The sequence below is a fragment of the Miniopterus schreibersii genome, assembly GCF_964146895.1.
Source record: "Miniopterus schreibersii genome assembly, chromosome: 4".
In the NCBI taxonomy this organism is placed as follows: Eukaryota; Metazoa; Chordata; class Mammalia; order Chiroptera; family Miniopteridae; genus Miniopterus; species Miniopterus schreibersii.
The window spans coordinates 45,200,564-45,218,238 of record NC_138105.1 but is presented as its reverse complement, the minus strand read 5'-3'; the positions used below and the strand labels follow the sequence as shown (position 1 = coordinate 45,218,238).

Here is a 17,675-nt window from a genome sequence, read left to right as displayed (position 1 = left end):
TCTTTTGGACAGTTAGTAATAACCTAGAACAGCTACTGGGTAAGATGAAGGGAAGCCAGTGATTTCACTTTTAGTTTGACATGGTTTTGAACTTTTAACAAAGGGGACTGTACTACACTTTATCTCATTTGCTTGCAAGCTATTTAAAATGATAATGTATATTTGATTGTCCTGTGCTTTTCCTTGTAAATGTAAATGAGGTTTTTCATTTTAGCTGTTGGTTGTTTAATGCATTAGAGGAGCTTGTGTGTCAGAGAGGCATTAATAAAATAAATGTAATGTCACAACTTTTATAATACATGCTATATGGTAGAGCTATATTGTGGAAATATGATAGGGAGATTTGATCCAAGGTCAAAGTTCAGGGAAGACTGCCTTGAGGAAGTGACCATGAAGATGATCTCTAAAAGATGGGTAGGATTTGTTTAGTTATAGGGCAGGGAAGTAGGTCTAGTGAGAACATTTTTAGCACAAGGAATAGCTTGTGCCCAGGCCCTGGTATGGGAAGGAGACAGAGAAGGCATTGTGGATGCAGTGCAGAGAGAAGAGAGGTTGAAATGCAAAATGAGGCTAACGATGTAAGTAGAGTAGATAACGTATCTTGTAGGGTTTTGGTTTTTATTTTAAAGGCAATAGGAAACTACAGGAAAGAGAAGAATGTAAAGGTGAAAGTGTAGTGGTAAAAAGCATGAACTTGAGCCAGACTGAGTTCTGAGCCAGACTGAGTTCTGATCCCATCCTTGTCACTACCTGTGCGACCTTGGACATGTTCCTCTGCCTCATATTCCTTCTTTATAAAATAGTCTAATAATAATTCCTAGTGTGGTTATAAGGTTAAAATATTCTATTTTTTAAAGTGCCCTTAAAGGTAGAACACATTAAGCATTATTTATTTGTGAAATTAAAAAGTGTTTTAAAAAGGGATGGGTCGTTGGTTCATTTACTTTGTAATTTTAAAAGATCATTTTTGCTTTAGTGTGTAGAGGAGTTTCAGGTGTCCACATGACATTGGCTCGTATTTACCAAACACTTCATACATCTTAAAGTATTTCAGAAAAGTGGCATAGAGTGTGTTGCTTATTTATTTTAGTTGAAAATAACCTTTTTCTGGTTATTTTATGCTGTTTAGCTTATAGCATTATGTGGTGGTTGTTGGGTATATCAACATATTACTGTATGAAAAATAGGTATTTTTGTTTGGTGAATAATATGGTTAATGAATTGATTATTTTTGTAGCCTCCTCATGCTGGGAAGTTGCTGTCTGTGTTAAAGCATGTGCCTCAGAAGTATGGTCCTGATGCCTTTTTCAACTTTCCAGGAAAGAGCGCCGCAGTAAGTAAATCTTAATTAGGAAATCCCTTGGAGTTATTTCTTTTGCTCCCTCAAAGTACAGCCCTGTAAACAGCCCTGCCAGATTCTGTATTAGGTCGACACTTCTTTACACCACCTTAATCCTCACAGCAATTGTGCATGTTACTTTTTACTAACAGTTTTAGAGGTGAGGAAATAGTTTCAAAGAACTTTCAAAGGCTGCCCACGCACACCTTGGGGCAGCAATGGAGTAAGAGCCCAAGGCTTTTTAACATAGTCAGGGTGTCTCACGGACTTCTCTCTGCATTCCAGATACTTGTGTGTAACACTTCCACTTTTATCTTTTTGAACATCTTTACTTAGCATTACAGTTCTCTTACTTCTGCGTCTTTTACACCTGGTGTGCAGAATGAGGAACTCTTCAAAACTTTCTAGTCAAGTTTTCCTGACTTGCGAGTTTCCATTTTACATCATTCTCAGCATTCTTAGAAGCTGTCGATCAGTTTATGAAAGAGATATTATGTATGCTAATGACCTCTGTAATGTTCCAAAATATTATAGGAGTATATTATATAATGCATATATTATTTCTGGAAGCTTTTTAACCTCCTCACTATTATGTTGGTCTGCCTATTACAAGCAAATTTTTTTTTTTTTTGAAGATACTTTCTTGCTCTTTTTCTGAGCTTACCTGTTAGTCATTTTCCACTTAGTTCTTGGCTCTCACAATATTTTACTTGCTTGTTGGACCCTTTGTAGCAAGGTAATACCTGAAGAAAGAAAAATGTTTTAAAAGAGTCATATTTGAATGTTTTACAGTACACAGCTTTCTGTGGAAAGTTTTATTGCTATTATTGTTTTTCCTTTATATTTCCTTAATAAGCATGTTAGATTTGAAGCTTTTCAGAATAATTTGACTCTGTTGGCATTGAGCTCATAATTTGTCTTGAACATAAACAATGTATTCACATGAGAGTAACCTTTTTTTAATGTGTGTTATAATTTTATTATTTATAATTCTCTGAGACTGTAATGTTTCCATCCACTTACTTGCATGTATCTTGAAAGGGGGGCAGTTCAGCTAAAAAGTTTTTGGAACTTAACAGAGAATAGATGTTTTAAATATACTCAGTGACTCATTTCTTTCCTTAACAGAGCCATTAAAGGGAAATTAAAGTATTCACGGATAAATTATTTTTATAAAACTTCCACATCTTTTACTCTCATTTTTTTTGGTGAGAGAGAACATATGTACACATTGAATACGTACTTTTACTTTTTTTAATACAACATTCATTTTAAGTCAGCCCCTTAAAGTCTCAGTAGTAGTATTACATAAATTTGGCTCTGTGATGTTTTATGGAGTATCTTATACATGTGAAAGAATATATGTGTTTATATGATATATATAAGTTGTGTGTATGATATACACAAAAGCTTGTGTAATAACGATTTTTTAAAAAGTTTTATTGAGCTATAAATGACATACCATACAATTCACTCATTTAAAGTATTCAATTGAATGGCTTTGTGTGTTCACAGAGTTCTGCAACCATCATTACAATCAGTTTTAGAAAATTTCATCACCCCGCCTGAAAGAAAACCCATATTCATTAACAATCACTGTCATATTCCCCCAAACTTATAGGCCTAGGCACCTACTACTCTCTGTCTCTATGGATTTGTGTATTCTGGATAATTCATACAAATGGAATCATACAGTATCTTGGTGATTTGTTTTTTCATGACGCATACTATTTTCAGGGTTCATCCATGTTGTAACGTGTACCAGTGCTTTATACCTTTTTATGACCGACTAATATTCTAATGTGAGAATATACTACATCTTGTTTAATCATTAATTAATTAGTGGATATTTAAGTTGATTTCACTTTTTTGGGAATGCTGCAATGGGCTTTTGTGTACAAGATTTTGTGTCAACATGTATTTTTATTTCTCTTGTGTGTGTACGCAGCAGTGGAATTGCTGGGTCATATTGTCTATGTTTAACCATTTGAGGAACTTCCAGATTGTTTTTCCAAAGTGGCAGTATCATTTTACAATCCCAGCAACAATTTATGAGGGTTTCAATTTCTTCACATGCTTACCAACACTTGTTAAAGCCATCGTAGTGGGTGTGAAGTAGTGTCTCATTTTGGTTTTGATTTGCATTTCCTTAATGACTAATGATGTTTAGCATGTTTACATGTCTTTATTGGCCATTTGCATGTCTTCTTTGGAGACATGTCTACAGATCTTTTGTTCATTTTAAAATTTCATTTGCCTTTTTATTAGTGAATTGTGAGTTTTTATATATTCTGGTACAGATTCCTTATCAGATACATGATTTCTAAATATTTTCTTTCATTATTTAGCCTTGTCTTTTCACTTTCTTGATGGTATCCTATAAAGCACAAAACTTTTTAATTTTGATAAAGTCAAGTTCATATATTTTTTGTTTTATTGCTTGTGCTTTTGGTGGCATCATTAAGAAAGATTTGCCTAACCCAGTGTCATGAAGATTTACCCTAATTTTTAAAATGAGAGTATTATAGTTTTAGCATTTATGTTCAGATCTATGATCCATTTGGGGTTAATTTTTGTATCTGATGTAAAGAGGTGGTCAACTTCATACTTTGCTTTTAGATATCAAGTTATCCCAGCACATTTGTTTAAAAAACTATTCTTTCCTCGTTGAATTGTCTTGACACTATTGCTGAAAATCAACTGACCACAAATATAAAGTTTATTTTTGGGCTTTCAGTTCTATTCCATTGACCTATATCTCTATCCTTATGCCAGTACCACACAGTCTTCATTATAGTAGCTTTGTGTTATAGGTTTCAAATGTGGTGTTGTGAGTCCTCCAGCCACCACCTTTTTTTCAAGATCGTTTTGGCTATTCTGCGTCCCTTTATTACTATGATCTTTTAAATAAGATGTTAAATCAATGGTAGAGTCATTTATATAGTGACTTCTGAATACAGTTTAAAAATGTTGTGGAAAAAAGGTTATGCACTAATTGTCTTCAACTTTATATTTGCTGTTAAAAATATCATATTCCAAGCTTTTTCCTTAACTTTTTTCTTTCCTTTTTGTCTCTCTTTCCCTATTCTATTACCTTAACATTTCAGCAACAAAGGTCCACTTTGATACCACTACCTATCTTTTAATTGGGTCTTTGATACGTTCATTGTATGAAATAAAGCAAAGCAATTGGTGTGTTGAGCAGGTCACATGGGATGTTTCTAATGTTTAATAAATGTCATTATTGTGTATTTTGAAATATTTAGAAATTATTAAAGGTCTCTTCCAGGTAAAGAGACTTCTAGATACTTTAATCATGACACAGAATAATATGTGGCATTGTAAAGTCTAATTTTCATCATTCCAGTGGTACGGTTTTCATGTGAGTCGGTAACTCAGAGTCTTGTCCTCCAGGCTATCGCGTTGCCTCCTATCGCCAGGTGGCCGTACCAGAACGGCTTCACCTTCCACACCTGGCTCCGGGTGGACCCTGTGAGCAGCATCAGCGTGGACAAGGATAAGCCGTATTTGTACTGGTGTGTATTTCTCCTCCTTGCTGCTTTCAGCTCACTTCGAAAGTGAGAGGAATAGCTAGAGGTTAAATGAAAACCTGTTCTCTGTAGTTTCAGAACCAGCAAAGGTCTTGGCTATTCTGCTCACTTTGTTGGGGGCTGTTTGATTATAACCTCAATCAAGTCAAAAGGAAAAGGCTTTCAACACTGTGTGAAGTTTGATTTCAAGCCACAAAAGGTATGTGATCTGAGTCATAGTTAACAAGCTACGTTAGCCTTCAAGATGCTTTGTTTCATTATTATTGACAGAATATGGCAAATCACAACTCTGTTCATACTGCTTCAGAAAACGAAGTATAAACCACTGGACAATTGTTAACCTCTCTGATTAGAATACTAAGAAAGAGTGGATATTTAGTTATTTATAGAGTTTAAGGGAAATACAAGGTGAAAAAAAATCAATGGCAATTATTTTAGTATTATTACTAGTGGTAGTAATATGTGTTTTCTTTTGTATTTTAAAACTTATGGTTTAAAACTTTAAATGGTTTATCAACAAAATGTGTATATACATATACAGATTGATGGTTATATAGATAGATAAATATGACAAAATGTTGACAGTTGTGCAGTCTAGGTGGTGAGAAAGAGGGTATTTGTACTACACTTGAGACTTTTTGGGGGTTTATTTGAAAACTTTTATAATAAAACATTGGAAAATATTTTCATGATTATGTTCTTACCCGCTGAGAGCTCCCTTGAATAAGTATTGATCCAGAGGTTGAATATTGAATTTAATAAAGTTAGTTATGTTATTTTTAATTGTAATTTATCATTTAATTTTACTTGTTGTCATCAGTGTGGTTGAATTATTGAAAGGATCAGTATCCTTCTTATTTTTAACTGTTCTTACTTATTCAGTGGTATATGGTAACTATAGTGCACATTTATAACCGATGGAAGAACAGTGAACTTCGGTGTTATGTGAATGGCGAGCTAGCTTCCTATGGAGAGATAACGTGGTTTGTCAACACCAGTGATGTAAGTAGTTTGAAATGTTAAAATGAAAAAAATTATTTTAAAAGTATGATAGATTCAAATAAGAAATGTATTTTACATTGAATGTAAATTTTGGAATACTACAAACTAGTGGATTTTTATAGTCATAGTTTGTCTAGCATGTATTTTTTAAAATTTATTTTTATTGTTGACACTAACAGATAACACCTATTTCCCCCGCTCTTTGCTCACCTCTCCCAGCCCCCAAACCCCCTCTCTCCTGGCCTTCACCACACTGTTGTCTGTGACCATGGGCTATGCATATATATTCGTTGGCTTAATCTCAAGAATAGAACTGTGTTAATGTGTCATATAAAGTATTACTCAGTCCTTGTTATAAAACTATTCTGGATAAGGTAGAGATAAGGATTTGTAGGTAACAGGTGATATATCTTGAAAGTGTGTGTCATTGGTCCATTGATCAAGTTAAACCTGTGAGGTCTACTGTAGGATTCTGATAATTTTGATGAGTGAGTTAGGTGATGCCTACTTACAGATGTAGGAAATCACATATTATGTAGGTGTTATAGATACAGATAATTTGTACCTGTTATAGATAACTATTATGTTATAATGTTTTCAGGATTCAAAAAGAGATCCATAGGTTAAAATTAAATTTAAATATTCTTTTCTTCCCCTGTATTACATTCTTAATAGAAAGCTTAAGAAATACAGATCAGGAAAATGAATATAAACTGTACTACCCACTTAACCATTAACTCCTTTATGTATCTCCTGTGCTATATGTATTTACATATGGTGTGATGCTAATCTTAAGAACTCAGGTTGTTGTAACAGAGAGATTAGGTTTGAATATCTGTCACTTAATGACTATATGACCTTCCTTAATCTATTAGGCCTAAGTTTTCTCCACCTAAAAATGGGTATAAAATAGTACCTATCTCAGAGGTTAATGTGATTAAATGAGATACTGTTCACAATCCACTAGCAGACTGCTCAATAACAGTTGTCATTGTATTGTTTTTTTAAACCTGTTTTTCCCTTACATTAACCTTTATTGAGTGCTTCTTTGTCATAAATACCTTTATTTTCTAAAAGCTGCAACCTTGTAAGATAAGTACTATTATAATCTCCATTTTACAGATGAGACTGAAGCACAGAGAGGTTAGGTAACTTGCCAAGATCAGTAGCATGGTTTGTAGAACCCAAGTGTTAACATATTCCCAAATGTCAGTACACATATTTTTCAGCATAATTTCTAATGGTTTCTAGGTGTAAAATGATACTTTCCAAGAGATACGAAGAACTTCTTTACATCCTTGTTGTACACATGGGTTTTTAAAATGTGAACTTTGCAACCTGGATGTTGTTAAAAGGATTTTTTTTGTTGTTGAAAGAAAAAAATACACCTGCTTTTCTAGATTTGTACATTCCTTTTGAGGGATTGCATCTACTCCCATGACTTCACTCATCATCAATATCTTGATGTCTGCAAAAATCTGTCTTTACAATTTTATTTAATATTAAGAATATGTATAAAATCAATATTTTATGTATAAATCACCCCTCCCCTCAACAAAAACCCTGGGATTTTCTTGTGTTAGAACACTAAAGTGATGTAAAGCTTTGTACTTTGTTAAAAAAAAATTGCAATTTTTTAGTGCCAAAAAAATCTTTCTTTACAGTTTTAACTTCTCACCAAACCTACAGGACCCTGTGGGCAGTTGCTTCTCCATTCACATTAGCTCAGAGAAAAGACAGATTTATTACGTCCCAAACTTAAACTTACGATTTTCCTTCTTGCTGCAAAGCCTGCTCTTCAGTCTGGTTCTTGGGTTGCCCAATTAGGAACCTGCAGAGTCCATAATGAATTCTCTGACTCCGTTTCCTACATTTACTTTGTCACCAAGTTTTGATTTTTGTACTTTGGAAAATGTGTCTTATCTCCTTTTCTGTGATGTCTTTCTTGATCACTACAACAGATGGGAATGAATGAAGTGTGATGGCTAAATGAATTATTCTAATCTATTCAGATTATAGTTTAGAATGGACAAAACATTTATACCAATATAGGTTGTTATTTCTGGAGAAGATAATTTTTTCTTTTTTTTCCTAATAGGATTTTTCTGTTTTCTTCACAGACCTTTGACAAATGTTTCCTGGGCTCGTCAGAAACAGCAGATGCTAATAGAGTATTCTGTGGTCAGATGACTGCAGTGTACCTTTTTAGTGAAGCTCTTAATGCAGCTCAGATCTTTGCTATTTATCAGTTGGGCCTGGGCTACAAGGTACTTTACTTGCCGTTTACTGCTTAACTAGTGTTAGTTGAGCTTGATTTAAAGGTGGGTGATGCGTGGGGCAACTTACTTTGGGTTACAGACCAGATGTCAAAGTAATTGGTCACCACAGGGAAGTCACAGGAATCCAAAAGGTACTTTAATTTTTTGAGGGAAATACAGTATACTTGTCCTGTGTGGGGCACTAGCTCAAGTTTCAGCTTTAGTTCATGCTGCATTCCTTGCGATGAAGATATATATTTGCACAGCTAAGTTTTCAGTAGTTGCTGTGATGAAAAGCAAGTACCATGTGAAAATCCGTGTGAAACAGGAAATGAGGATGAGGTATGAAGTCTGATTCCAAAGTTGGAGAAGCTGTGCAGTGACCAGGATGGATATGCCTCCCATTAATAAATAATTTAATCAAGGAAACATTGATTAAATGCCCCCCCCCCCCAGCTTGTGCATTATTTTTTTAAAATGGCTACTAATTGTTCAACTGTGAAGTTGTTTAGATCAAACTACTTAATAAACAGAAATGTTCGATATTTATTTTGGTCTAGAGCACCATAGAAAACTACTGAGATGCTAAGAATGTCATGAACCAAAAAAATTTGAGAACCTTTAGGTTAAACTGTTGTTGGTCTAGTTTGGTTTAGGGAGCCATTTAGTGTTTGCTATGTTCCTTTGAAAACAAAATTAATTTTGAGTTGATTTTCATATAATTAAAGTTAAGTATACATATATAAAATTACCATATAATTGAGCAGCCTTCTGTGTATATATCCAAAATAATTGAAAGCAGGACCTGAAGGATATATTTGTGCTACCCATGTTCATTGCAGTATTATTTCTAATAATAGCCAAGAAGTTGAAGCGGCTTAATTGTCCGTGGACAGATGAGTAAAGAAAATGTGGTATTACATACAGTGGAATATTATTCAGCTTTAAAAAAGAAGGAAATCTGTCACGTGCAGTAACATGGGGGAATCTTAAGGACGTTATGCCAGTCACAAAAAGACAAATACTCCATAATTCCACTCAAAAAAGTTACATAAAGTAGTCAAACTCATAGAATCAGAAAGTAGAATGGTGGTTGCTAGGGAATGGGCCGACGTGGAAATGAGATGTTCAGTCGGTATTGAATTTCAGTTTGGCAAGATGTAGAAGTTCTAGAGATTTGTTGTACAATGTGCATATAGTTAACACTTAAAATATTTAAGATGGTAAGTTTTATGTACTTTTTACCACAGTTTTAGAATAAAGACACAATAAAGTCAATATATTTTGAAAAAAGAGACAAAATACACTCTATGGGACAATAAGTTTTACATTATTTTACATTATTTTAAATACAGGATTTTAAGGTCAAGTTGATAGTGTTAGGAAAAAAATCAATGGTATATGTCTCCTTAAATTTTTATATCTGTGGTGCTTTCTATGTAGATTTTCTTTTTGTGGCATTTTGTCTTAACTGTTCTACTTTTTATTCTTAGGGTACATTTAAATTCAAAGCAGAAAGTGACCTGTTCCTTGCTGAGCATCACAAACTATTACTCTATGATGGCAAACTCTCTGGTGCCATTGCGTTCACCTACAACCCGCGTGCGACAGATGCCCAGCTTTGCCTTGAGTCGTCCCCTAAAGACAACCCTTCAATTTTTGTTCATTCACCACATGCACTTATGCTCCAGGTACTAGCTAGGATCTTTTCAGAATATTTTTAATGGTAAATTTTGATATTTTATGAATGTGTATTTGGTAGCTTCTGTTAAATACATGCAGTGTAACGTTTTATTGTCCTTATTATGCTTTATTTTTAATTATTTTGGAAAAGAAATAATTGGAATCTTTATGGTGTCTTCTTTCTTATAAGGATGTGAAGGCAGTTTTAACACATTCCATCCAAAGTGCTATGCATTCAATTGGAGGAATACAAGTACTGTTTCCACTTTTTGCGCAGTTGGATTATAGGCAGTACTTATCTGAGGAGGTTGACTTGACTATATGGTGAGTGCCTTTGTGTTTTTCTTTAATTTGATATGAGTTACTGTCATTGTTTAGCTGCACAATAATTTTTCTGCCTTTTAAATTTGTTGTAAGGTTAAAAGAGAATATAATTTAAAGAAACTTGTGAACTGTAAATGTTATTACAAATCCGTATCGGTCATAATAGTATTTATTAAAATTCTTCTTTATCAGTAGGAAATATAGAAGCTTTAAGAAAAGTTGTTTTTGAATAAAGTTAGAAATAGTGATAATGGATTTATCAGAAATAAATACATTTTTGTCTAACATTCTAATTAAAAACACTTTAAATTGTTATTTGGCAGTGATTTATGGGAATTTACTTTTTCATATTTATTGATTGCTTGTAACTGAAATCTAAACATTTTGATGATGTTATATAATAGGTGATTTAATCTTTTTATTAGATTGTATGTTTGGCACAGTTGTCTCCTCTACTGTAGTGTTGAGTCTAAAAAAGGCAGAGACATGAATTCTAGGACAAGTTATAAGACTTTGGAGAGGATGTCTAAATGAATTTTTCATGGCTCTGTAGTCTAGTGAAACTATTTATAGTAAAATAGTTACATTAAATTTATTATTTGAGTAATTTAAAGGAGTTTTCCATTCAGAAAATTGTTCTCTGATTTCTGCTTTTATGTATAACTTGAGGTCTACTGCCAATGTATATATTTAATGATGTAATAATTTTCTCCAGATTATTTTTAGGGAACAAAATGACTTTTTATAAAGGAATGAAATATCAAATCTAGTATTTATTGATTTAAAAAAATGAAAATGATTCTTGACGTATTACTACTTCATAAAAGTTATTTTGCATCCTGGTCCAAAATCTTTGTTATGAAGCTTAGTTTTTTTTTTGTTGGTTATCTTTTTCTTTTTCACATCTTTATTGGAATTGCTGATAGTTAAAAGCAATTTTGTGGAGGAGGTTGACTTCCAGTCATGTCTGTCTTTGTGTGGGAAACTCTCAGAGCCTTTGAGAAGGAGGTAACAGCTGACCTTATTCATTCCATTTGAAGTACTTCTAAAAGTTGTGAGGATGGAAGCATGGCTATCAATTTTAAAAGTCTCTTGACTGCCTGTTGAATTCTGATTTTCCTCTTGGAATAATGAACACAATTCCTAACTTAGTGTTTGAGGACTTTAGTTTGTCTTCAATTTTACTTTCTTTCAAAAAATTGATTTTAGAGTGAGAGGGGAGGGAAGAGATAGTGGGAGCGAGAGCAAGAATATCAGTTTGTTGTTCCACTCACTGGTTGTTTCTTGTATGTGCCCTGATTGGGGATCAAACCTGCAACCTTGGGTATCTGGACGATGCTCCAACCAACTGAGCTACAAGGCTAGGGCTCAACTTTACTTTCTTTTCTTCCCCTTTCTGAACCCTTTTCTCTAAAGTAGGCTAGTCTGGAACCCTAACCCATTTTGAGTATTTCTGCCCTAGTCTGTTTGCTCTGTATATCCTTTCCCTTTCTTTGGCCTCTAACCCTTCAAAATTGAGTACACTTGCTGAGCTAAGTTAGATCCATTCTTTAATGCTTTTATATACTTATATTAGCCATTTTATTACTTGTTTTTGGTCGTTGCTTATTTTTCTCTTATTTTGTGCATGTTTGTCATATTGTTTCCAAGTGATAAAGAATAGGAAAAAATATTTGAGTAAATCCTAATTACATTAAAATTCTAGTCCTGGAATAATGGTGAGGAAGTTTTAGAAAAACTTCAATTTCCTTGAAATAGAGAACTCCCATTAAGATAAATGAAAGACTTCATCTTTCTAAGTTTTTTTTTTAATAGCACATGGTTTTTGAAACCACGTTCTTTTTTTCTTATTTCAGTTCAACTTTGCTGGCTTTTATCATGGAGTTGTTGAGGAATTCAATTGCCATGCAGGAGCAGATGCTTGCCTGCAAGGGCTTCTTAGTAATAGGATATAGTCTTGAAAAGGTAAGGTATGAAATGCTTTTTACGTGTTTGATTCTTAATTTGTAGGCCATGGGCTTGGCCTCCTTAGTGGCTGAGAAATTGTGTCTGCAGGGTCTTATTGGTTATGTAGAATTCCCTGAATTAAAGTAGCCTTTTGTTGTTTTTACCTTGCCCCCATTGCTTTATTAGAGAAAAGTGGTTAAGTCTTATGGCATCTTTAATTTTGAGCATAGCTTGTGTGCCAACATTTTTCTGCTTTAGCAACCTTTAATTTATTTGCCTTGCCTTGTGATGGTAGTGACCTTTGAAATACCTTGCCTTGCAGTCTTCCAAATCCCATGTCAGCAGAGCAGTGCTTGAACTTTGCCTTGCATTTTCAAAATACCTGAGTAATCTGCACAATGGGATGCCCCTACTCAAGCAATTGTGTGATCACATTCTTCTTAACCCAGCTATATGGATTCATACCCCAGCCAAGGTAATATATATATTGATTTTGTTTTCGTGTCTTCAAATTTTTGTACTCGAGTGATAATTGAGTGACCTATTACGTAAGATTACAGTTTTTGACTAAGCATAATTTTTAAGGCAAATTTGCAAGTTAGCATACCTTTTCTTGCCTTTTTTTTTTTTTTTTTTTTTTAAAGCAACACCAGTGTTTTTGAAAAAACAGCTATAGTCTTTATTTTCTGGTGTTATATCAAATAAAATTTTATTTCAGAGAGACTTTGAATTATTAAATATGAATCAAAGTTGGACAGTTCCAATGTAAATGTACTATTTCTATAACTGTAGTTCTGTGCTATTGCAAATATATGTATATATGTGGATATATTTTCATTTAACTCACTGCACTCTCTTTCCCTCTTCTTGACACACATATCCCTCCCACCAACAGGATGAATGCCTGAGTTTAATTGTTAAGAAACAGCTGAAATGTCACCCTTTCTTGAAGGCTTCCATGATATACTCGTCTCATTTGATCATTTTAATTTTACATTGATTTACATTATTAAATCCAATTGTATTTGGACACAATTTGTTTAGTACTATAACAACAAACCAGTTACTTCTAATTGAACATAAGTGAATTCGTGATTAAGTATATAAATGAAATGTTTGATAAATCCTAATGTATTAAATTGTCCTAAAAATATTAATAGCGGCAGTGTTAAGCAGAACTTGAAACAGAAATTTTTATTAAATTGCATAATTGCTTCTGTTTTAGCTGCAGTTTTTGTTAGAAGTCGTATTATTTCAAACCCATGAATTTCCTCTCTGCCCCCTCCCTCCCTCCCTTTTGTCCCACTTGCAGTGTTTATCCTTGTTTAGAATGGCACATACTTCGGTCATCAGAAAAAATGTCTGCAGACTTTCTGCTTTTTTAGAGTCATCGTATCTTACTTTCAGCTGGTCTTTCCAGACGTTAAAGAGAAAAACAGCTGCTGACTCTGATTGCCATTTGGAAATAATCAAAGGAGGCAGCTGGAGGGTGTAGCTTTTTATCTGGGGGTTCAGATTTGACCTCTTCCTCTTCTGTGACCCTTGCTCTTATTTCTTTTCAAGGATTGTTTCAAGTTACTTCTTAAACTTTTACTAGACACTTCTTTGTCTTACTAAACAACATTTTTAAGGGTTGGGGCCTCTTTTGATGTGGTCAAAAAGCCTCTTATTAATACTTAGTTGTAGGGAAATGTTTTTAAAATTTTATTATATCATTTCCTTAAGTTTTTAGTATTTTTACACTCAATTTCTTACCTTTTCCTTGTTAATAATTCTCTTTAATTTTCTCTTTAGAATTTGCAGTTGATTTAGTAATACTAGACTTTCTGTTTTAGCTGTCTGCTTTGTGTGTCCATGAGGGGTTTACATCTACTTTTATTTTATTAAAAATGTAGTTATAATAAAGGCTAGATCTAGTTTGTTTGACTTGAAGGTCATACAGTCTGGGGGAGGGAGAAGCTTTTTAAGAAAAAGAATATGGCATAATGCGTACAAAATTAGGTGTAGGGTCTTAAAGGAACCTGTATGGATGAGTGGGCATAACGTTTAAGCTTCATTAGTTTTTGGTAAGGTCACCTCTGGTTACTGAAGTTGAGGGGATGGATGTATGGATCAACCTTTGCTTTTTGAAAAGGGTGCTCACAGTGATTTATAATATCCATTTATCTTTCATCTGTTCAGCTGCAGTCTTTTTAATGACTTCACAAGAGAGATGAATTTTCTTGTATACAGTAGCCCTTCATTTGAGTGGCTACTTTATGCTAGAAGCAGTGGTGAGGAAGACAGATCTAATTCCTGCCCTCATAGAGTTTAGGTCTAATGGGAAAGACAGATGTTAATACATAATTTGTGTGGTTGTTAGATTACACAGTGAGTGAGTGAGGAAAGGTTTATTCATAATTAGCATATGAATGATCTTGAGGCCTCTATTTTTACCTCAATATGTTGCTATTTAATTGTATCCAGTTTTCCATATTTTTATCACTTTTGGGCCAGAATTACTGTATATTTTTAACATATTACTCTCATCGGATCATTTCTGAGCCTTTAAAGTTGTCATTGTTTTCAGGATAAAGTAGTCCCTTTTCTAGCATTGTTTTTATGCCAATTCTCCTTTGTAGGCTTTCTAGCTTAAAAACTCAGTTATTTTCAAAGGCTAGGCACATACCAAAAGGTTATCCTAGAAAGAGCAATGGTTCTCAACCTTGGCTGTTGAAAGAATCAGGAGAGGTTTTTAAAAACAAAAGCAAGAACAGAATCCCTTCCCCTCCACCCTAGATTCTGACTGAACTGTGTGAGACAGATCTCAGGCATCAATCGGTATTTTTAGTATATGTGCTGCCAAAGTGAGCACCAGGCATCAGCAATTTAAAAAAATGCTTCTCAGGTATTTTAATGCACGGTCAGGAACAAGGACCATTGTTCTAGATGTAGGGAAACCTTTTGTATCATTTACCATTATTTTCTGTTTGACATTTCCCCTTTTGTTCTGTCTGCCTGACCTACTCAGCTTCAAAGCCTACCTTAACATCTCCTCTATTAGTGAAGATTTTCTTGACTATTTTAGCTTACCGTATAATTTCTCTAGCCTCTAAACTTATAGTATTGAATAGCTCAATGCCACTCATTCTGCAATTAATACATACTGCCTCATAACCTTTCTTGTTTCAGTAGGCGTCTTTATTATCTTTGGTTTTTCACTTAAACTTGTGTGTATTTTTAAAATCTTAACTGGATTTCAGCTACTGCAGGACAGTGTGTGTGCCATCTTATTTCCATAATAGAGTGATCTGCATATAGGTGGATGTAAATATTTTCTGGATGACTGAAATAGCATGGTTAAGAATTTGAACCACGTCACAGAAAGTGTTAAATACCCTGACAAGGAAATGGGACCTGTTTATTTGAACAGCAGTAGCTACATCAAAATAATGTTATCTTCAGCAAGTCAGTGGATTATAGTGTATATATAGTTTTGTGAACTATAATCCTCTTCTAAGCCTCAATTTTAAGTGGTTCAGAATCTGCTCCTCTTTACCACTTATGGTTAGTGATTGACTCTCTAAGTTATTTAGTCTTGATTGTTTATGAGGTATCTGGATGATAGGCACCTAATTTTCTCTATCTAAAGAAATTACCAGGTATTTTGCAGGGTTAAGTGAAAATGCCGTCAATGTCCAGGGAAGGTAAAATAAGTGTTCAGTTATAAATGATCAGGAGTAGTTTGCTCTTTGGCCACAGGGAGAGTATATATGCCCTACTTTGAAAGTTGTTTAGTTTATAAGGTATATCCACTGGCAATTAAACAAAATTTTTTTTTTTTTTTTAAAATATATCTTTATTGATTTCAGAGAGAGGAAAGGAAAGGGAGAGAGAGATAGAAACATCAATGATGAGAGAGTCATTGATTGGCTGCTTCCTGCATGCACCCGACTGGGGATTGAGCCCGCAACCTGGGCATGTGCCCTGACCGGGAATCGAACCCCGATCACCTGGATTCTAGGTTGACACTCAACCACTGAGCCACACCTGGCCAGGCGAAATGAAAAATTCTTGACTTTGACATTAGAGTAGAGCAAAAACAGCCCTTATGTAGTTCTAACTATTAGTATAAAATTTACCGTTTTAAATTTTAGTTGTTTTATACTAGTATAATTGGCTCTTTTCATGTATACTAGTATAGTTGTTGGTGGATTTTAGAGCCATAATTTGACTGAAATTTTGTATTCAGATGAAACATGCAGTGGTGGGGCACCACTTAATATTCTTTCTTTTTCTTAAGAAATATTAAGAGCTTACATTTTGAAGTTAAGTTCTTGTGTGCTTATTTAGACTATTTATTTAGAAATAAGCCTAGTAGAATCCTTCCCTAATTGGAGGGGATGATAAACATGTTTATAGACTGTAACGTCATGATTACAATCTTTGTCATAATGAGCAATTGTAACAGAATTCTGTTTTTCTAATAAATATTTCTTAAGGTGGACTTTACCTGTTTGTGTATGGGTTTGTTTCTTTTGACTTATTTCTACTTTTTTTTTGAGTTACCCCTACTTCTTTATTTATTTATTTATTTTTTGAGTTTTCTACTTTCTAATTTTCCCCAAAACAAAATTTCTAGATTTTTAAAACCACTATGCACAGCATAAGTAGTAATTTTATTATAAAGAAGTTATATATGCTCATGAATGATTGCTGATTGCTAAGTAAGAATCAGTTTTTTCCATAGAACATTAGTGCTACAAAAATTGGTATATTTGGGGGTATTTACTTTAGAATGCTACTGTGAAAGAAGAATTTACCTGGTTTTGTTTTATAAGGAGTGTGTGTGCTTGTGTGTGTGCATCAGTGGATATGTATTATTATCAATCTCAGCATCTTGCTTTTTGGAACAAATACAGTTTAAGTAAAGCAGCCTGAGGGTATTACTGGAAATAGGTAAAGTGCTGGTCTGCTCCTTTGATTTAAGCTCTTCATTTTGATTCTCTAGGTTCAGCTGACACTCTATACTTACCTGTCCACTGAATTCATCGGTACTGTCAACATATACAATGCCATCCGGCGAGTGGGGACAGTGCTGCTCATCATGCATACACTAAAGTACTATTACTGGGCAGTGAATCCTCAGGATCGAAGTGGCATCACCCCGAAAGGATTAGGTATAGCATCTTTGTCAATATATTATGCTATATATATTATATTTGTATATCTATTTTTTCTTTTCTTTTGTAACCAATACTGTTTCAGTATTCTGGAAATTTTTCTAAGTTTCATCATGGCAAAATTTTCTTTCAGTTTGTTGATTATATTGATAGTCTGTCCTAAATCATTGTCACCAGTGGTTAATAACTTGCTACCTTTATAAAAGAGTGCTACTTTTGCTGGCATTATTTGGGGAGTGACTATGACTAGAATGATTGTTTTAAGTCACTGAAAATGAGAAGAAAGCCTGCATTAGCAACTGGTATTGATGCTGATGCCAGTTGTCACAATGAGGTCACTGAAAACAATATTTTTGGAGGGAAATGGAGATTTCTCGCAGAAGTAGGGAATATCTGTTTTTAATAAATA

General features: G+C 33.9%; 1 protein-coding gene across 2 annotated transcripts in view; it reads left to right on the top strand.

Moving 5' to 3' along the window:
• Nucleotides 1-17,675, top strand: part of LRBA (LPS responsive beige-like anchor protein) — a 504,599-nt gene that overhangs the window by 56,005 nt on the left and 430,919 nt on the right. For both annotated transcript variants that reach the window (XM_081135597.1, XM_081135598.1), the window contains exons 5-14: nucleotides 1,238-1,333; nucleotides 4,754-4,875; nucleotides 4,963-5,089; nucleotides 5,773-5,892; nucleotides 8,013-8,159; nucleotides 9,644-9,841; nucleotides 10,024-10,157; nucleotides 12,014-12,122; nucleotides 12,427-12,579; nucleotides 17,095-17,263. In XM_081135597.1, coding sequence (XP_080991723.1) covers nucleotides 1,238-1,333; nucleotides 4,754-4,875; nucleotides 4,963-5,089; nucleotides 5,773-5,892; nucleotides 8,013-8,159; nucleotides 9,644-9,841; nucleotides 10,024-10,157; nucleotides 12,014-12,122; nucleotides 12,427-12,579; nucleotides 17,095-17,263 — 1,375 coding nt within the window. The remainder of the gene's footprint in view (nucleotides 1-1,237; nucleotides 1,334-4,753; nucleotides 4,876-4,962; nucleotides 5,090-5,772; nucleotides 5,893-8,012; nucleotides 8,160-9,643; nucleotides 9,842-10,023; nucleotides 10,158-12,013; nucleotides 12,123-12,426; nucleotides 12,580-17,094; nucleotides 17,264-17,675) is intronic.